A 21991-nucleotide genomic window follows, 5' to 3' on the forward strand; every position below is an offset into this window, starting at 1 on the left:
CATCCCGAGAGCAGGTGCCCTTTTCCTCTTAACACCGTGTAACTCGGCAGGTATCAATAAATATGTTTTGAATGAAGGGACAGTGGGCAGCAACAAACAGAAACAAAAGCTGGACCAGCATTTTTCTAAGAGCACAGTGACCTTCCCTTTACTATGTCAAAGTGCACATGTTCTTACATCTTGTGTGATGCATCTGAGACAGGATTTTTACTGTTATTTAACTTGTCATGTTTCTCTATTTTGCCTACTGGCCCACCCATTGGATGTGAGAGTTACAGCCCCTCCTTTCTATCCTAAGAACTCCAGGTACAGTGTAATCACATCAAAAGGTGCCCAAAATCCTGACAGTGAATTTCTGAATCTATACCAGGATCAGGGCAGTAAGCAGCATTTGCCATGTCAAATCTATAAACAAAAGTCTAAATTCCTAATTTTTACAAAATAAACATTTCCTTTTAACTCATTTACAAGCATACTGTTTGTTTGTTTTTTATAAGCATACTGTTCTTAATTGGGAAAGGAGCTAATGAGAATTTTCCTGTTAAATATAAGATGGACAGAAACGTTACTGCGTGAATTATGTGACAGCTGAGTGCTCCACAAAGAACGTGGTAGGCAGAGAGGATGGCCTGGCAACAACACCCTGTTCTCCGGGCAGGGACTCTGGGGACAGAGCACCGGGAGCTGGGGAGGGATGGGCACAGGCGGCCTACCTTGGCATTGAGCAGCAGGAACAGCGGGTGGTCGGGGGTGGTGTGCGCCCGCCACTGCAGCACATCCGGCAGGAACAGGAACTGTGTAGAGAGGCCCATCAGTCCACGGCCTTGCCGGGGAGGCGCCTGCCTCGCTTTCCCAGGCACTGGCCACTTGCTGTTACCTTTCTCGCCTGGTCACTGTCCTCCAGGTGAGCCAGCTCCCTCCCTGAGGCCTGGGCGATTCTCTTCCCAGCAACCAGGTTCCCCACGATCATGGAGGCTGGTCCAACCTCTAGGAAACAGGGGCGGAGACCCTGAATGAGAAGGCATGGCTCTGGGTACAGAACTGCCATGTGACTGTACATTTCACTCTTCACTAACATACAGACGCTCAGGAAACCAGCCACAAGGTTTATGGTAAGTGATGAAGAGAATCTCTCAAATACAAGCAACACCAGACTGAGAAATTTACCAAACGGCATATACCTGGGGGTAGAAGATTTGACCTCAGCCATAACAGAACATTTTAATAGACTTCATTGTTTTACTGCATTTTACATATAAAACAGGACATTAAATCTTTCTTAGTAAGTGTATTTATTTAATGATATTTTATTTGTTCAATAATCAATAAAAGTTATTATTAGCATTTACTAAAACTTTACATAACCAATGGAACAAAAATAACAGTCAAAGCAGGCTTTAAAATTAGTTTTTACATGTGTGAAATCAGGGAGTAGACAGTGGCCATTTGGGTCTCACCAGCCACGGGGCACAGCACCTGTCCCCTGGCACCCGCAGCCTTGGCACAGCTGGCCGCCCCCCCAGCACTGCAGAGGGTCCTTAGATTCCTGAGCTCCAAGACTGCTCTTGGGCGTCATTTCTACTCCTGAAGAGTCACAGCCTCACCTTCCAAGCCTAAGACGCCATACCTGAATTTAGTCACTCTGACGGGTTCCAAGAGACACGTGAAAACCACCACACCACACAGGTGACGTGATGACGTTTGCTCATCTGTGCCTTGGGTCCAGGGAGGCAGGAGGTGGAGACTGACCTGATGTGCCATTCACTATGGCTCTTAACCCCAGCCCCAGAGACATAGGGCCCAAGAGGGCTGCACCATTTAACCACAGGTATGGCAGCCACCAACATTAAGACTGATCAGACAAGTATTGTCATGCACGACTAACCTGGTTGTTTCTGGCGAGGTTTGGGGAGGTTGGTGACACAGGTGTGAGGGCACATTAGTACATTACACGGGTGCAGCATCCCCTCCAGAAACCGCTGCTTGGTTTCAGAAATATGAATCCCTCCAAGGGGAGCCTTGGGCAAGGTGTTGGCAGGAACCAGGGCCAGACAGTACACGCCCACCTGGTGGATGCTGTCGATGGCCTGGAAGGCGATAGTAACACGAGTTAGGAGACGCTGTGTTTGAGACCTGGCACACATACTGACACGCTGACCCACTCAACACTGGCGAGAAGCCGGAAGGCTTATGAGATGGGTGAGAACATGCAAATCCAAAGGTCAAAGAGGCAGTGACCTCTGAGACATTCTGTTCAACGAGAAGACACGGAAAGACGGAAAGATGTGTGTACATTTCCTACAGTGTAACACACATATACATACACATATACATAAATCTGGAACTGCTTATGTTAAAGAAAGGAAAGTTAGAGAAGCTGTGGGGGGCAGAAGCAGGCTTCTCTGAATATCCCTGGCGTTCAGATCTGACTTCGGAGCCATGTATATTTTACTTACAAAAACCTTGAAATTTTAAAAAGCATTCCCCAGTGACTGAAAGTAAGATAAAACAAATGAACTTGGCCGCACTGGAATCAGATTGGTAGCAAAGGCCCATAGAGAGAGTGTATTTATTTAAACATGGTAATTTGATTAGTACCCGCCCCCTGCCTGTGAGATACGTCCTGTGGGCAAAAAGAATTGCAAATGGTAAGCTGCTCTTGGAGATCTCACGTTTTAGAGGTAGTGTGGAGACTATGATTTTGCGACTGCAGTGCATAGTGTGGCCTGAGGCCCGTGAGTGACTGCTGGGAGCTGTGGATGTCTGCAGTCTTTCAGTGTGGCAGAGAGGAGATCCACGGCTTATGTAAAAACCTTGTGGTACGGAATCTGGCTTGGAACTTGCAGCATGAATTCATGATGGAGCCATCATTTCCTACTCTGTCCACTGAAAAAAGCCCAGAAACAGTGACTGAGCAGCAACGTCAAGTGCCCCGATGGTGGTACCCAATTCCATTTGCCCTAGGAAGTAGCAGGGTCCCTAGAGTCCCCACCGTGACACGTCGAGGACACAAAACACACTGCCTTCCCCCAGCCTCTGAGCTTCCTTGTCTCTGCTCTGGCCTCAGAGAATCCCAGGGGAATGTCAGAAGGATTCAAGAGCCAACCTGAGGGGCTCCCACTGGCCACTGAAAAATAAAAAAAACTATAATGGATTGAAACGCATACAGTATGGTTAAATCCACTAGTTCTTAACGAAAAGATAAACAAAACTCAGTGGTCACTTTTAGAGGATTCTAAGAAAGCATCTCACTACTCTGAAATCACTCCTTGATCTTGTTTTCCTATACAGCCCACCACCAGGCCCCCAGGTGACCGAGGAGGACATGCACTCTCCAAAGAAGAAACTTCTAAGGCTGCTTGAGTAATGATGAGAAAGTAGCACCATTGTGAAGTCCTAGCAGATCAGTGACTACAGGAGCGCTAAACATCACATGCCACCTTCTATGAAGAACTTTTGCCAGAAAACTGAACCTGAGTCTGATCAATCCTCTGGATCTAACCACAATGTGCAGGACAATGTGTCTGCACAATGTGCAGAGGGACAATTGACAGAATTCAGGCTAAACAAGCATACTGGACAAAGAACTTGGTTTTGTCCATAAACTAATCACAAGAAAAATATGATAAAGAATCTATAGATTAAAAAAGACTTAAAGACCTGTCCCCACCAAGTATAACTTTTCACCTCATTTTGATCCTGAGTCTAACAAACAAGTTAAAACATTAAATAATCAGGGAAGTCTGAATCGTGACTAGATATTTAATGACAACAAGAGATTACTGTTATGATAAAAACACAGCAGGTATAGAGGGAACGTACCTCCCTAAGAAAGGCCATATTTGACAAGCCCACAGCCAACCTCATTTCAATGGGGAAAAGCTGGAATGTTTCCCTTTATGGTCAGGAACAAGACAGGGATGCCCACTCTCACCACTTCTATTCAACATGTATGGAAGTCTTAGCTACAGCAATCAGGAAAGAAAAAGAAATAAAAGACATCCAAATAGTAAAACTGTAACTATTTACAGATGGCATGGTCTTATATATAGAAAACCCTTAAGACTCCACCAAAAACTGTTAGAACTGATAAACACATTCAGTAAAGTCGCAGGGAACATCTGTTGTGTCTCTATACACCAATGAACTATCAGAAGGAGAAATTAAGAAACCAATTCCATTTACAATTGCACCAAAAATAATAAAATACCTAAGAATAAATTTAAATGAGGAGGTGAAAAACCTATACACTGAAAAACTGACATAGATTAAAGAAACTGAAGACATAAAAAATAGACAGATACTCCATGCTCATGGATCAGAGGAATCAGTATCGTTAAAATGTCCACTCTTACCCAAAGCAATCCACAGATTCAGTGCAGTCCCTATGAAGATTCCAACAGCATTTTTCACAGAACTAGAAGAAAGCCTAAAATCTGTATGGAACCAAAAAAGACCCCAAATACCCAAAGCAATCCTGAGGAAGAACAAAGCTGGAGACATCACCCTTTGTGATTCTGAACTATATTACCAAGCTACAGTAGCCAAAATAGTATGGAACTAGCATCAAAACAGACATACAGGGCACCTGGGTGGCTCAGTAGTTTAAGTGTCTGACTCTTGATTTAGCTCAGGTCGTGATCTCATGGTTCATGAGTCTGAGCCCGGCACTGAGCTCTGCACTGATGGCATGGAGCCTACTTGGGATTCTGTCTCTCTTCCTCTCTACCCCTCCCCTGCTTGTGTACGTGCACTCTCTCTCTCTCAAAATAAGTAAACTTAAAAACAAAAGACATACAGATTGATGGAATTAGAATAGAGAACCCAGAAATAAACCCATGCATACACAATTGATTTACGACACAGGAGGCAAAAATATACAATGGGGAAGGGATGGTCTTCAATAAACGGTTCTGGGGAAACCGGGCAGTCACATGAGAAATAATGAAACTGGACCCTTTTCTCACACCACCCACAAAAATAAAATCAAAACTGGTTAAAGAGTTGAACGTAAGACCTGAAACCATGAAACCCCTAGAAGAAAACACAGGTGATGAGCTCCTTGACATCAGTCTTGGCGACGATTTTATGGATATGATGCCAGAAGCAAGAGCAACATAAGTAAGTGGGATCGTTTCAAAGGAAAAAGCTTCTGCTCAGCGAAGGAAACCATCAACAGAGTGAAAAGACAACCTACTGAGTCAGAGAAAATATTTGCAAACCATATATCTGATAAAAGGTTAAGTTCCAAAATATATCAAAGATTCCTACAACTCAATAGCACAAACAATCCAGTTAAAAAATTGGCAAAGGATCTAAATAGGCATTTCTCCAAAGAAGACATACATATGCTCAACAGGTACATGAAAAGGTGCCCAGCATCATTAGTCATCAGGAAAATGCAGATTTAAAAAAATGAGATATCACCTCATTCCTGTTAGAATGGCTACTATCAAAAAGACAAGAAATAACAAGTGTTGGTGAGGATGTGCAGAAAAGGGAACCTTCATGCACTGTTTGGTGGAAATGTAAATTAGTTCAGCCACTATGGAAAACAGTATGGATATTCTTCAAAAAATTAAAAGTAGATCTACCATATGATCCAGCAATTGCACTACTGGGTATTTACCCAAAGAAAACAAAAACTCTAATTCAAAAAGATAAATGCACTCCTATGTTTACTGCAGCAGAATTTACAAAAGCTAAGATATGGAAGCAACCCAAGTGTCCATGGACGGATGAATGGATAAAGAAGCTGTGGTGTGTGCGTGTATACACACACACACACACACACACACACAACGGAATACTACTCAGCCACAAAAAAAGGAGATCTTGCCACTTGTGACAACATGGATGGACCCCGAGGGTATAACACTAAGCAAATTAAGTCAGAGAAAGACAAATACCACATGACCTCACTTACATGTGAAATCTTAGAGCTCACAGATACAGAGAACCGACTGGCGGTAGCCAGGGTTGGGGTGGGGGCTGGAGGAAATGGGTGAAGGGTCAGAAGGTACAAACTTCTAGTTATAAAATGAACAAGTCCTGGGGAGGTCACGCACAGCATAGTGACTACAGTTAAAGACGTGGTATTGCACATTTGAAAGCTGCTAAGAGAGCAGATCTTAAAAGTTCTCATCACAAGAGGGGCACCTGGGTGGCTCAGTCAGTTGAGCATCCGACTTGGGCTCAGGTCCAAATCGGGCTCTGTGCTGACAGCTCAGAGCCTGGAGCCTGCTTCAGATTCAGTCTCCCTCGCTCTTTGCCCCTCCCCCTCTCATGCTCTGACTCTCTCTCTCTCTCAGAAATGAAAAAATCATTTAAAAAAAGTTCTCATCACAAGAAAAAAGTTTGTAATTATGTATGGTGATAAATGTCAACTAGGCTTACTGTGGTGATCACAATATATATAAATATGATATTATGTTGTATACCTGGAATTAATATTATGTCAATTATATCTCAATTTAAAAATAAATAAAAGATACGGCACCTGGGTGGCTCAGTCAGTTAAGCATCTGACTTGGGCTCAGGTCATGATCTCACAGTCCATAAGTTCAAGCCCCGCACCAGGCTCTGTGCTGACAGCTCAGAGCCTGGAACCTGCTTCAGATTCTGTTTCCCTCTCTCTCTTCCTTTCCCCTGATCATGCTGTCTTTCTCTCTCAAACATAAATAAACATTAAATAAACAAATAAATACAATTATTAATTTTTAGAGATGTGATAGTGATAGTTCTTTTTAAAGAAATAACAAAATCTTTTTTTTTTATTAATTTTTTTTTAACGTTTATTTATTTTTGAGACAGAGAGAGAGACAGAGCATGAACGGGGAGGGTCAGAGAGAGGGAGACACAGAATCTGAAACAGGCTCCAGGCTCTGAGCTGTCAGCACAGAGCCCGACGTGGGGCTCGAACTCACGGACCGGGAGATCATGACCTGAGCCGAAGTTGGCCACTTAACCGACTGAGCCACCCAGGCGCCCCAAGAAATAACGAAATCTTTACAGATAAAATGTGATGTCTGGCATTTGCTTCAAAACACTCCCAAGGGAGGGGCTCCTGGGTGGCTCAGGCCGTTAAGCATCCGACTTCAGCTCAGGTCATGATCTCATGGTTTGTGAGTACAAGCCCTGCGTCGGGCTCTGTGCTGACAGCTTGGAACCTGGAGCTTGCTTCAGATTCTCTGTCTCCCTCTCTCTCAAAAATAAATAAATATTAAAAAAAAATTTTTTTAATAAATAATAAAAAAAAAAACCACTCCTGGGGGTGCCTCGGTGGCTCAGTTGGCTAAACGTCTGACTTCGGCTCAAGTCATGGTCTCCCAGTTTGTGAGTTCGAGCCCTGCGTTGGGCTCTGTGCTGATAGCTCAGAACCTGAAGCCTGCTTTGAACTCTGTGTCTCCCTCTTTCTCTGCCCCTCCTCCTCTTGCACTCTCTCTCTTTCAAAAGTGGATAAACATTTAAAAACAACAATAACAAAAAAGAACAACAACAAAAAAACCCCACTCCTGAGGGAGAAGAGGAAGAGGCCTGGTGGGGACACAGATGGGGCCTGGATTGGTAACTGTTGAACAGAGTGATAGGAACATGGGGATTATTACATTCTTCTTTTTGTTTGTTGTACTAAAAATATTCCATAATAGGGGCACCTGCGTGGCTCTGTTGGTTAAGCATGTACACTGTTGCCCATAGCAGTTTTTATTCATAACAGTAAAAAATTAGCAACCCAAACGTACATCAAGACGGAAACAGGTAAGCAAAGAAACACAACTCAGCAATCAAAAGGAATTAACCACTGATCCACACAACACAAGGAATCTCAAAAACATGCTGAGGCAAAGAAGCCAGACAGAAGAGCAAACACTGTGTGATTCCCTAACACAGAACGTCTGTACAGGAAGGAAGACGTCCTATGCTGCTCCCCTGTACTGACACAAAGCCTGTTCTCTGGGCCGGCCAGCAGCATGGGGGCGAGGGACACTGGAGTGATGCAAATACTCTGCATCTTAGATATCGTCGTGTAGTGTTACTTGGGTGCATACTTTTGCCAAAACTCGTCAACCTGCCCACTTAAAAATGGGCTCATTATACCTGTAAGTTCCATCCAATCAAGTCGACTGAAAACCTCTCACTGAATGGTACCTTTAAAGCTGGTGTGCTTTACCGGACGTAAATTTTACCCCCTTACCCCCAAAGAGAATATGTTGAACCCCAGTTCAGTATGCGAGAAATGAGTGCCGTGCAGGGAAAGATGGTGCCAGTGAGTGGGCAGAGGGACAGACTGGGACAAGCAAGTGTAACAACATGTCAATCACTGCAGAACCTAAAGACTGCATATTAGGAATTTTCTGTACATTTCTTTCAACTTCGCTGTATGTTTGGCATTTTCATAAAACATTAGGAAAAGCACTGGTGTGGACGAGCACAAGCTCTCATTTCTCACCAGCCCCCGGGGCGATGGCCTGCTGTGAATCCAAGTAAGAGTCTCTCTTTAAATCATCCTAATTGACAGATTTATGGGACTGCTGTTTTGGGACATACTAACCCTTGAATAGCATTACGGTTTCAAAATGCTGTTCTCTCATCCTCACAAAGCCCATGTTTATTTAGTGCCCACTGTATGCAGGCAGTGCGGGGTGGAGGGTCCTGGAAGCCACGACTCTCAGTGGGTCAACCCTGTGACCAGGTGGGGGGCAACCACACATCGGCCTGCTCAGCACGGCTACAAAAGGTGCTCCAAACACTGAGGTAGAGAACAGGGCAGGCAGGCAGGGCGCCGAAGGGAACAGCTGTACACTTGGACTCATCGCACTCCGAAAAACAGGCCAGAAAGGCAGCGAGCCGCCTGGGCCCACCTGCAGCACGCGACTCATCCACTGGAAGCTGTCCTCCTCGGAGGCATCAGGCCGCTGCTCAGCCACAAGCACGATCCGGTCATCGTGCAGCACCGTCACGGAGAACACGGCAATCCTGGGGGAAGACGAGGACAAAAATGACCACCCAGCAAAGGGTACTGAGCAGGACACGGACACTCGCTCTCACTTGGACGATGTGAAAGTGCTAGTGTTCACAAGCCAATCTAGCAACCGGCTGCTTGCTTCGAATCTAAAGAGCAACCAGTCCCTAATCTCCTACAGTGTGGCTGAAATAAGTTCCAATTCACTAAAACAAAAAGGACTTCGGGGGAAAGCAAAACAACCAGGCACATATCTTAAAAGACAATTTTCCTTAATTATAATACATGTGGTACATTTCCGTGTGCAGAAATCTTTGTCCACAAGTATTATGAGTTCTATGGGGTGCCTGAGTGGCTCAGTTGGTTAAGTGTCCAACTCTTGGTCTCAGCTGGGGTCATGATCTCATGGTTCATGGGTTCAAGCCCCGCATCGGGCTCTGTACTGACAGCGTGGAGCCTGCTTGGGATTCTCTCTTTCTGCCCCTCCCCCTTGCTCTCTCTCAAAATAAATAAATAAATTCTAAAAATTTCTTTTAATAACTTAAACATCCTTAAAGTTAAATAATAACTTAAAAGCCTGCTTCTCAGACGCTGCCCTCCCTCCATGCGTGTGCCCCCTCCCCTGGGGTCTGCTTTCTGGACGCCAGCCCTTTTCTCACTCCATCTCTCTTAATCTTTCTTTTCAACTTTCTTTTTCCTTACTTCCAGAGAAGTTCCTTAATCTGACTTTCCAACTTATCACTTCCTTCTCTAGCTGTTATCTATCCTACTGTTTATTCCATTTATCATGTTTGTGTTTAAGAACAAAGAACTCCTTTCACGTGCTAGCATTCTTGGGACATTGTTCCTGTAGGGCACACTCTATCGGCTGTGGCTCATTTTGAGGTGGTTACGGTGGTGGGGACAGGAAGGTACCCTGTCCAATGGGAGACGCAATCACCCAGACCTCCATTAATCACTTGAGATGGCATGGATTTCTCAGGATTGGCCTTCGTCTCCAGGTACCACCAGGTTCCGGTGGCCTTCCTAATCTAGTCCAGAAACAGGTGTGGGCCACCCTGACCTTATGCCTATGGATACCCACACCAACAGTGTCCCATTTTTGCTGTGAGGGCAGGTCATGATGCCCTGGCATCCCATGCTCTAGGCACCCATACAGGCTTGCCCTGCCAGTTTCTCCAGGGTGGTCATCCCCCACCCCTGTTGTCCTGACCTAAGAGAAGGGCCAGCAGTGCCCACCATTTGGCAGAATTCCTTAAGGATTTCTTTAAGGGATATTCAAAGGCAGGGTCTAGCCGGGCTCAGGGGTACCTTAGTGTGAGTAACAAGAGCCCCCCCCTTGAGAAGAAAATTGAAAAAGCTCCATCAGTTGAATGGGCCAACTAGGAGACCAGGCTGCTCCTCCAGGGCAAAGAGCTCAGGAAGTGAACAGAGTCAGACAGGGTTTTCCTCTCCTCACCCTAGCTGCCCTGGGTCTAGGCCAGAGGTCCATTTATTGGCTCAACAGAAATGAGAATCTTTAAAGGGCTTGCCTAACACACTAGAAAAGCTGAATTGATTCTTATCCCAGGAGCAAGGTAGGGCCTCTGTGTGTCTCGCTGAACCTTAGCAGAAGAGACACTCGGCCATCGGTGATTTCAGAGCACCTGGTACCTGGTTGTTTCGGTTTGCATGTCTAGGTTCTAGGATGCTGACCCAAGTGCTCCATGGGCCTCATCCTCTGAAAGAGCTGCGTGAGCACTGTGAGAGGTGAGGACAGAACAGGCTCCTGGCTGCAAAGATCATCCTCTTTCTGTGAAGTTTTTCTGATGGGCCGGAAGTTTTAGGTTTTGTGTATTCAAATCACTGGGTTTTCCTTCTACTGAAGACAGACTTCTCAACTCAAACTGTAAGTAGAGAAGGGATCTAGAGCCACAGCACAGGGACCCGCAGCGCATCACCTGCCTCTGTAGACAAACTTCATGGGCTCCACAGCCAGCGCAGTGGCCACGATGTCATCCGCATTGTGTCTACGAACTCCAACCACCATTAGCCCATCCAGCTTGCCCACGACAAAAACCAGGTTATCCTGGAAGCAAGGACGCTGGTCAGGACTCAGGATATGCAGGCAAGCCCTGGGGGGTCAGGCAGCTGATGGCTGCTCCAAGCAGCCAAAAGCACATGGAAACCAAGGAACAGACGGGTCCACATGGCCCAGGGGTGGCTATGGGGTGGAAGGGTCATGCAGCCTGGTGGGCTGGGCTGGGGGCCAGGGGACATCTGGAGGGGAGTCGGCGGTGGAAAGGTGAAGCTGTACAGGACTCCTACTGCTACTGGGCCTACGGGCATCAGGAACATCCTGAGCTGACAGTCCTGTCGTGTTTGCTGTCCTGTGCACTATGGGATGTGGAGAGTAGTCCATGGCCCCTAGATACCCAATAGATGCGGGCAGCGTCCCTCCCACTGAGGTGTGGAGGCCCAGGTCCTGGCAGCAGAACATACTCACAGGCCCGATGAAGCCCAGCAGCCCTGTCCTGGTGAAAGGCCTGTCAGACACAGGGGCTCCTCCTGCTGTGACCGGGACAGTCTGCATAGAACAGAGAGGGAACAGTCAGGCTGTGGTCCATGGATAATCAACCAGTTGGCCAGTAAGACCCAGCAGGCAAGCAGGAGAGCTCAGCACACACTCTGCCTGCTGGCAGATGAGGCTGTCGCCCAAGGTTCCCTGGGCGGGGGAAGGAGTCCCTGCCAGCAGATGAGACCCTCCTGGGGCTCCCACACCCAGCATGGCCTGTGTCCCTCCTGCTACCCCCTTATTTCCACGTGTCCAGTGCCTGGCCCAGAGGAGTGGGCACTCATTGGACTCATCCCAACAAGTCAACACTTCCAACATGCAAAGTGCTGGCTTCCGGGAGCTGACCTTGCCCAGTGTGCTGCATCAGTGCTTATGGAACTTAACTCCAACATAAAGGTCACAAAAAGGTACAAACCTCAAAGACGCTCTTTGTGATTCCAAGTAGTCCATAGTACGCTGTGCCAGTTGCGCTGGAATTGACACATATTTCTCCAACCTCATCAGTTTTACAGAGATAAGGGGTACCTTCTATCTTCACAACACACACATCAGCTAAAAAGAGAAAAAACCCTCAAAATCATAAGCATGGAAATACACTTAAATGGATCATTCACAGAGATCTACTTGCTGCTACGTTTGCAGTTATGGGAACAAAACATTATATACGCAGTGTGTTCTTAGGATGAGTTCTAGGACATGTAGAATCCACGCCCTATGCAGGCGCAAATCTACATTTTATACGTAGTGTGTAACCACAACACAATGCATCCTGCACGTATAAGCCCGGGCTGACAGGATTCCACGCCCCCTCATGTGGCCCTCCTGAACCCACGGGACAGGCCGGCCGACCCCATAGTTCCCTTGTCACTAAGCAGTTCCCTAGCAGACAATCCTGGGCATTGGGGACCTTGCCTGTCAGGTCACTGCAGCCCCAGGCCGGCCAGCCCTGCAAGAGCAGGCCCACAAACAGCTTCCAACAGAAGAGTGACGTGCGTGCCAGAACACACAGGTGTCTGTTAAAACAAACTCGGTCACTCAGTGATGAATTAAGCAGCCTGTGGGGGCCTGCGCACTGCCCTCCCTTGGACTCTAATACATGCTCCTGTCCAAAGACTCAGGCGATCAGGAAGACAAAGAAGGGGCACTCATTCAGCGACTTTTATTTATTCACAAATCCGACCACGTTCTGTAAAGTGGAGGCTGGTGCTCTTGTGCAGGTCACTGTGAGGCCGCAGCTCACAGCCAGACACTCTCACAATAAGGCACGAAAGGCCGCAAATCCACTTCATGGGGGGCTAACACAGTGCAAGGTTAAGTATCTGCTTAGCAAGGCGCCATCAGCCCTCACCAGGCCAATCGGCTCCGCAACTGTTCCAGTGAACACATGCTGACCTGGGGAGCACTGCACACACACACCCAGAGGAGCACTATACACACACACACACACACACACACACACACACGCATATAGGGGAGCACTATACATACACACCTAGGGGAGCACTGCACGCGCACACACATGCACACACCCGCAGGACCACTGCATACACACATGCACCGAGAAGAGCAGTATGCACACACACTCCTAGGGGAACACTGTGCACACACATGCACACTCCTCAGGGAGCACTGTGCGCACACACACACACACACACACACACACACACACACATACACACACACACACATACTCCTAGGGGAGCACTGTGTGCACACATGCCTAAGGAGGGTGGTCAAGATAGTTACCCATGAATCTCAGAAAGGCCTGCATGGTGAGGAGACAGTAGAGCAGCTGTGAGGTCATCGCAGTGAGGGGTAACCTCAGAGAAGCATGAACAGAGCATCCCCTATTCACAACTGTCACTAGGGACTCCTGGGCCAGGCTCAGTGCTCAGTTTCCCTCTGTGACACTTAGGTCGCTCTATCACCCTCTCCTGTGGCATTGCCATGGGGCCAGCATTCAGGCGCACGGGGCCTAATGGGCAGGAGGGCTCACGTAGGCCTTTCTGGAAGCCATAGGAATTTCCTGGAAGCCTCAGGGTCATGCTCCTAATGTAACACATACTCCTTGCTGGTATAACCCAATTATCAGGCTGTTTACAGACGTGCAGTGAGGTTAAATGCCTCAACGTGTGTGACGCACGAAGCCTGTATCTGGCCTGAAGGGACTGCTCCGTTTCCCAGACACCAGACAAGCACAAGTCAGGTTCAGAGGCCACAAGCACACCCTCATATTTTCGTTCAACCTTAAATTTATCACAAGGGCAGGCAAAAACTGAAAAGATGTATTACAAATTAAAACACCAATTTATACAGAAAAACATTGTTAATAAGCCTTTTACTTGTGTGCTTGTAGAGCACTCCTTCAAAGCCTGGAGCACTTTGGACTCTCCTTCTGTCAACCGCTCGCAGGACAAGACACACTCCGGCTGCATCCCTCACCTCCAGGCAGCACCTGACCCACGTCCTGAACAGTAAGAACTGACAACTTCTCTTCAGTATCAACTCTGATCACGCCAAAACTGAGACCGCTCATCGACAGGACAGCTTTTCGTGGAGGAGGTCCTCCCAGGTCTGGTGGCCTAGAAAACGAAACCAGACCAGCTGACAAGGGGACAGAGCCCATGGGGGAAGGGACCCACGGCCCACCTAGCCTGCAGGACGATGCTGCACCAAAGCCCCTCTCGGCACCACACCCTGTGAGGACAACAGGCCACACGACTGGCCATAGCAGACAGTCTTCCTGAAGGCGCTGCAGCGTTTCCACCCCACGTGCTATTCCCCACGTGGGGACCTGCACACACCTCCCACCCAGAGGCAGGGTCTGCGTCCCTTCCTTCATCTGGTGGGCCTGTGACAACCGTGTAAGTGATACTATGTGACTTCCCAGGAGGGGTCCTAACGGTGATTCAGCTTCTACCTGGCTGTGCTGAGACCTTTGCTGGGAGCCCTGGGCAGCCAGGTGAGCAGAATGAAGTGCCTGCACAGGCCCAGGGCAGCCCACTCCAGAGACCAGAGACTGTACAGGAAGCCACGTCTGCCAGTCCAAACTCGGGACACAGAGAGCAAAGGGAAATACAATGGCTGTTGCCAGCAGGTGTGGGGGTGGGGCGCGCAGCTGCAGCTGGGACCCGAGTAACAAAGGTCAGTGTTTTCTCCAGTGAGAAAAAGCACACTGTTGGGCAAGAGAAGTCACCACAGAACAAAGGAATGAAGAACACCTTATGGCGTGTGAAGGATAAAGATGTTATTTTTCTTGCTGAGTTGCTAAAATTCTAGGATTACTGAAGACTTGCACATATGAAAGCACAGACTATGAATATACTAATCTAACATTCTCGACTAACCATACTGCCCCCCACCCCAGGATGGCACTCGGAGCTGCTGGGGACAAGAGCCCTGGGGCAGGCGAGAGGTGACCCGGGAAGGAAAAAGTGGCCTGGGGAGCGCCATGGGTGTGGGAGGAGCACAGGAAGGATGAGACCCTGCCCTCTGGGCTGTGATGGAGGAGCACAGACGGCCCTGGGGGCTTCCCCGTGAGTGGGCGGGGCTAAGCATGGGTCACAGTGCTTCTCCAGGAAGGGTGAGGGCCCCACAAGCACAGACCCCCGTGCACGGCTGCCAGCACCACAGATGCAGGGCCCTCCCCAGGGCAGGGAAGAGCCCTGGGCTGCTATGTTTACCAAGGCCAAGGAGGAGGAGAGGCACTCAGGGAAGACAAGCCCATGATTACAGTCCCGGGAGCAGCTACACAGGTCCCACCACCAACAGGGCGAGGGGCATGTGCCCCGGGGGACTGCGCCATCACTCTGCACACACGCCTGGGAACCTGGCACAGGATGGCGCGTTGATTGCTCCAGAGCGTTGACTGCTCCTACTGCTCAGAGACAGACTGGCTGTATTTGGTACCACAGGTAATTCAGCTGTAGGAGTGAGAACTCCGTGTTTACAAGACTGAGCAAGCAACCACATTACCTGCGAATGGCGACCGTCAGCGCCTCAGGAGAACTGGCGCAAGGACAGATGACCTCTGGCCTCAGCCCTCTAGACTGGAAGACATTGAGGAACGCATCACAGGAGGATATGGACCCTGCGTAAGACAGAGGGAGACAAGCGGAGGGGTGGGCTGTTTCCATGAAAAACACAGTGCATTTTGAAATCACTAGCAGAGAAGAGTTGGAAATTCCTCCCAGAAAGCCTGTGTCTAACCCCTGCCGTGTTTCTGAGTTCTAACTCACAGCCAGCCTTGCCCTCACCCCTCCTCCCAGGTCTGCTGAGTGGGAAGTGACAGAGGAGTGTTTACAGGCAACTCTTCCTCCTCACAAGGCCCAGGTGCATGTAAGCGCCTGCTGCGGAAAGCGCCTTGGGGCCACGGGGTCCCTGCCATGAGCGGCCCATGCACCACCCCCAGGCTGCCCCCCTGCTTCTTCCCTGCTCTCCCTGGCCAGTCTGGGGTGTCACAGATGTGGAAACTCAGCTCCCTGGTAGGTGGGTGCTGCCTGCTTGGGGCCGCAACCATCAGGACCCCAGGGCCGTACCACAAACCTCAAGCTCTCTGCCACAGAGAGGCCCAGGAAGAGGAGGAGCCCGCGTCCTGCTCGTGCTGGGCACTAGTAGACAGCAGAGGACACACAAGACAACCCAGCTCATTCAGGGGGCATGCGGAGTGGCAGGATCTGAGGTTTGTGGAGGATCAGGTCTGGCGAAGGGCTTCCTCGTGGAAGCCTAGCAACTGGAAGGGTGGAGGCAGTGCCAGGTGAGAAGCTGTTGGCAGTGGGCTGTTCAGGTGGCTCGGGGACACAGAGCAGCGAGCAGCTCTTGGTATCTTGGAGGCAGGATGGAGGAGGCCCTGCTGGGCCCAGGTGTGGGTGTAGGAGCTAGAAGGCGGTGTGCCCTACTAAGCGGTGGGGGACCCAGGGGTGCAGGGCTCTCAGGGCCCTTCTCACTAGGGCACTAGATGAAAGGCCAGCCTCTGGTCTAGGGTGGTTTCAATGCAAAAACAGCAGCACACAGCTGTTAAACCCACAAGAAAACCCACCTACCTGGTCAAGGGCTTTGTGCTGCATAGAAACCCCACCAAAGGTCAACGGAGCCTCCCCTGCGGCAGGCCTCGGACAGCCCCCAACGGGCAGCCACGCTCAGACCCTGTGCAGAGCCCAGGGCGCACATCAGCCGCCAGGGGAAATCCCACAAGGAGGTGGAGCCAGATCAGTGGGGCCACAGGGACCAAGGACGGAGGCTGGGACAGGCTCCCAATTAACATCTACATTCTGGTCATTTCTTAATGTATCTTCTGTCAATGGTGTTAAAACTGCTTTTAAACTCAGAGCCTTCATAAACATGCATGGGAGATACCAGTGAGTACCCCCCCCACCTCGCTCCCCACCACCAGGGGTTGTATGTCACAGCAGGTTACAGGACATTCATTTATTTCATGCACACGGAATGTCGCCATGCTGTTTCTTCCATATTCTACTAAAGCCTCTTCCCCCCAGAGTCAGGCCTGCGGGAGGAGAGGCCACGTCCTCCATCAGCTGGGCTTACTCACAGGGGTTTGCGCCATCAGCCACGATCAGCATGCGCAGCGAGCTGAGGCTGACGTCCCTCTGTCCTCGCTGAGCTAGGAGAGACCAGTGCATGTCTCGGGATTTCACCAGCGCGGCCCGGGCTGCAGAGGAGGAGCACAGACATGCCCTGTGTCATGGGAAAGTGGTGCCCTGGCACCTCGCAGACACACATGCAGGTGCACGAGAGGACAGACAGCACAGACTTGTGTTTCTGGCCACAGGCTCCCTGCAGCCATGTCCCATAGGCAGTGCAACTGTCCTGACCTGCTGTGCTTAAAAACCAGCTCTGAGGTCTGATTCAGACACAGAAATCTCAGATCTGTCTCCCAACTTTAATTTTCTCTTGGAAGCTCTATCTTGCTCTTCCCATGTCTGCTCTTCTGTCTTCTGTGGTCCCTACCTGAGCTGCTGACTCACACGGTCATGTGGCCAGGCCTGCCGTGTGCTGGGAAGACACCAGGATGTGAAGAGACAGACTCGGCCCTCAGTCCTGGCTGCGCACAGACTAGTGGGCCACACCTGCCAAATCCACCACAACTTGAGCTGTCCTCCATAAAACAGGAGAAACAGAGACAGCTACCACCCAAGGCTGTTGCAAAGATGCACAGCAGAGCACGCGCCCAACGTCCGCATGTGGCCGCCAGCGCTGCGATCAGCATGGGCAGTCACCGGGGACAAGTTAGTGGGAGAAAAGAGACCTGAGGCCCAGCCTCTGGGCTTTCTGAAGGTGCCCCCCAGCCCTGCTGGAGTAGAGACAGGGCCGAGGGTTGTGCAGGTGCTCAGGGAGCACTGCAGCTAACCAAGGCAGGGGGCAGGGCAGGGCACGGCAGGGCCCATGGGCAGCCCCATGGCACTCTGTCTACACTGCTTCTTTGGAATCAGCAGCTCTGCTAGTGGTGGCTTGAAAAGCCCGGCTTCAGATTAAAACCCTCTCTATCTACTACTAAGAATTGAGAGTAGTGATGACTGTAAAGGAAATTTCAAGAGAATAAAATCAGAAGCCTATGGTCCTTGCAGGAGAGAGCTGTCATGGCGCTGTCCTCCACAAGGGTCATCCAGGCCATGCACGCAGGTCAGGCAACGTCTGAGACGTGGTCACAGCACACGCGGGCTGTGGGGGCTCCTCAGCCCGCATCTGCAGTTCTGTGTGTCAGCTTTATTGTTTTCTTAATCTAAGTGACCTCTTTTTTTTTTTTTTTAATTTTTTTTTAACGTTTTATTTATTTTTGAGACAGGGAGACAGAGCACGAACGGGGGAGGGTCAGAGAGAGAGGGAGACACAGAATCCGAAACAGGCTCCAGGCTCTGAGCTGTCAGCACAGAGCCCGACGCGGGGCTTGAACTCACGGACAGTGAGATCGTGACCTGAGCCGAAGTCGGACGCTTAACCGACTGAGCCACCCAGGCGCCCCCTAAGTGACCTCTTTAATGAAGGGTGAATCCAACGACGGTGCTGTTTCCCGTTACCTTTATACGAACACACTTTCTGAATCCAGGACAGTGGGTTCACTTTCATCAGTGCGTACGGGATGCTGACCACGTGCATCCTATTCATAACACTCTGAAAAAAAAACAGAGGTGCTCAGGGGCAGGCCTCGTCCAGGGGCAGACAGCAGAGGGCCACACCACGCCAGAGAAGGCAAAGATAACGTCAATGGCCTTCTCATGATGACACTTCATTTCAGATAATTACATCACCTAAAAATAGGGATTGGTGTCATCTATTGATAGGAAGCACTAGAATCCCTCATTGCAACAATTAGATCATTTAGCATACAACACTCACTGTTAACACTCCATGCCACAGACCAGCATCCCTTTTGAAATCCAGCACATTTGTTAATGTTTCAGCTGAAAGTGGACAAAGATGGTTAAACCACTGAGTGACCCTCTTCACAAGTCATGTGCATTTTTAAAGAAACCGAGATGAATACATCATTGACATGAAGGGTTTTAGGAAACATACACATCATTTCCAAACACCATGCACTAATTCATCAATTATCTTGGTTATCTATTCATATTACCAGAAAAACTCAAAAGTAGGTCAATATGATTTTGGATTCAAACAGAGAGCTATGCTGATCCCTGGTCCGAAAACACAAGCAACGGCGTGCCCAAGGCGGCTGCTCAAGCCTCTCACTCTGCAGTGAGATGTGGGGTGAGGACTCACCATGGACACGCTTACTTCTCACTTTACACCCAGACTCCCCCATTTCTCGCACCGAGGCCACTACCCTCCATCTTCGGGCAATGTCACGGGCTGCTCGTGTTGTAGCCCCCTCAGAAAGCTGCCCCTTCTCTCTGCTCTCCCCCAGCGGAGGTGGCGGACGCATGAGCGGGTGGCGACCCAGGCCGCACACAGCCTTGTGCTCGGCAGGACCTGGCTCCAGGCCCCACACAGGGGCTGTGAGCAAATGTGGCCCCCATCAAAACCACAGCAACGCCCAGGTGCATCCCCACCGGATGGACACCAAAGATGAACACAGGTCTGCTGTGCCAGGAAACATATGTGCTTTCTGAATAGGTTCTGTGCACACGCTCCCTTTGTTAGCTAAAGAGCCCACATGAGAAGGGATACATAGATCTTGACAAAAAGAAAACCATGTGACTTGATTTAACGAATCCAATTTTTAAAAAATTATTCAGGCCCTTGAATATATCTAAAATCATTTTCCAAATCTTAACTGAAGTCTTCAGCTACGCCTTTTAATTTCATTATTTTTTTACCCCTTACTTTTAAACACCCATATTTTAGTTATTTAAACACACCATTCAATTTACTTTCTAGTTTTATTCAATTCCAGTATTGCTATGGTAAGGAAACTACCATGTATTCATTGTTATAGTTTTTAAAATAACAGTTCTCTAAGTTAAATATCCAATATTTAACAGTAAATGGGGAGGGGGGGGAGCTACCTATATGTTACCAACAGAAAATCTACAACCATAAAGATTCCATTTCTGTATTTGCATGCATGACAGCTTAAGCCAAAACCATACTCATAGAATATAATAATACAAACGTGGGTCCAATAAGATGGTTTTCCATTTTTTTTTTTAATGCAAGATACACTGCCTCTCAGCTACATCACAGATTGAACCAGCCCACCAGGCATAAGCAAGTGGTAGTGTGTGAATTTCATGCTCTGTAAAATCAACACACACATATATTTTTTGGAAAGGCCCCTGAGTGGGGCTGCCGGGGTGACCTAACACCCACGCCTCCAGCACGAGCAGAGAGAGCACCGAGCACTCTGGCGACTGGCCCCACCTGGGGCAGAGGCTGGAAGAGCTGCCCGCATGCCCTTACCTTCTGAGTAGCCGCAAGCCTGGGTCAGAGCCCGGCATTGTGCCAGCAGGGATGCGTGGGACACCGTGACCCCCACTGTGCTGCCTTCTTTGCTTGTTTTATACTGAAAGATTTCAAGAAAAAAAATCCATTATGTGACGCTTCTGGAGGCCACAGCAGACAGAATGGGAGGCTGACAGAACTTAAAAAGGAGAAGTGGTCAGTCGTCTGTCCCTCACTGACCATCCTGTCACACCAGAGCACACTTTATGCCATGACTCTCAGGGTGACACCCACAGAGGAAACTAGGACACACCGTGGGGCAAGTGTCCCAGCACACTGGTACACACAGGCTCCCCCTAACTGCTGACATCCCGAGGGAGCTGGGGAGGGATGGTCAAGCAGGAGTGAAACCAGACCCGACTGAGCTCCCGTCCTACCCCTCCTGCCTCTGAGGTGATGGTGAGACAGAGGGTGAGTGTAAGCCTGTGACCACGCACACTGTCACGGGAAACGCGCTGGGCTCGTGGGGTCCGCAGGCTCTGAGCGGGACGAGATCATTACCTCGATGTAGGCAGTCCCGGCCCCTGCGTCCCGGGCCGGTGGATGCCAGTCTTTCGGGGGCTTGGTCAGATGCTTCCCATCGATCACCAACCAGGCGAGAGGGGGCCAACCTGTGAAGGCACGGACAAGGCACCGGCCCAGGCAAGTGGTGAGTGGGTCTCAGGGCTGAGCCGCCCGCCACTGGCAACTAGCCACTGGGCACCCAGGGAGCAGAAGCCTTGGTTCTGTTTACATTAATTCATATTTAAGTCAGTGGGTGCCTCTGACCTGTGACCACCACACCAAACGGCGCAGGCCTAGACCCTGAACTAGGGCAAGGGGTGGGTGGCGAGATACACAGGCTTGTGACCAGGACCTCACTCCTGAAGACCCCTCAGCCCACATAAATTTCGGCTGCCACAAAAGGATACCTGCACACCTCAGGTGGACTCCCCCGCCTGCAGGGGCCTACCTTTGAAAGCTGCCACCTCTCCGGTCTGTGCCTTGGGCAGGCCTTTCTGACAAGCATCCGTGGTCAGGGCCAGGGCAACGCCACAGCTTCCCAGCAGAAACCCAACCTGCTGGCTGCCGGCGTCCTGCACAAAACATGGCGAGGCGCTCACGGGGCCGCCACCAAGGGCCCTGCCCGCTCAGGCCCACACACAGAAAGCAGAGTGCTTCACCTTGCCCTTGCAAAGTCCTACAACCCAATCCTATGTAGTAGAGACTATATTTTCATGAAAGTAAAATATAAGCATTTTTAAATTTAAAAGACGTATTTTTGCAATGAAATACAAAGTTCTAGATAATAGGCTAATTTCTCAAAGTGTTTTCCTGCAAACGACATTTTGGAGCATTTTAATAAACTCCAAAAATAACAGCATGGAAATTTCCACTTGAATTGTGTTTAAAATTTACATATTAACCTGGGGAGTCCCGACCTTTGACGCTTTTACTTATTCCCCACAGAAATGCACATTCCCTGTCAACGCTTCTTCTATATGTGTCCCTCAGTAAAGGTTTGTCATTTTCTTCTTGCAGGCTTGACAAACCTCTTGCTTCTTCCCAAGAGT

At 49.3% G+C, this 21991-nt stretch overlaps 1 protein-coding gene across 5 annotated transcripts in view; it reads right to left on the reverse strand.

Moving 5' to 3' along the window:
• Positions 1-21991, reverse strand: part of DIP2A (disco interacting protein 2 homolog A) — a 116169-nt gene that overhangs the window by 20726 nt on the left and 73452 nt on the right. For all 5 annotated transcript variants that reach the window (XM_047846891.1, XM_047846889.1, XM_047846887.1 and 2 more), the window contains 15 exons: positions 21391-21514; positions 20940-21049; positions 20397-20499; positions 18870-18934; positions 18551-18644; positions 17065-17184; positions 15492-15606; positions 13959-14098; positions 11932-12068; positions 11448-11528; positions 10903-11030; positions 8862-8976; positions 1886-2087; positions 878-987; positions 714-794 (listed from right to left, as the gene is read on the reverse strand). In XM_047846891.1, the coding sequence (XP_047702847.1) occupies positions 714-794; positions 878-987; positions 1886-2087; positions 8862-8976; positions 10903-11030; positions 11448-11528; positions 11932-12068; positions 13959-14098; positions 15492-15606; positions 17065-17184; positions 18551-18644; positions 18870-18934; positions 20397-20499; positions 20940-21049; positions 21391-21514 (1725 nt within the window). The remainder of the gene's footprint in view (positions 1-713; positions 795-877; positions 988-1885; positions 2088-8861; positions 8977-10902; positions 11031-11447; positions 11529-11931; positions 12069-13958; positions 14099-15491; positions 15607-17064; positions 17185-18550; positions 18645-18869; positions 18935-20396; positions 20500-20939; positions 21050-21390; positions 21515-21991) is intronic.

This window comes from Prionailurus viverrinus, unplaced genomic scaffold (genome assembly GCF_022837055.1).
Source record: "Prionailurus viverrinus isolate Anna unplaced genomic scaffold, UM_Priviv_1.0 scaffold_42, whole genome shotgun sequence".
Taxonomy (NCBI): Eukaryota; Metazoa; Chordata; class Mammalia; order Carnivora; family Felidae; genus Prionailurus; species Prionailurus viverrinus.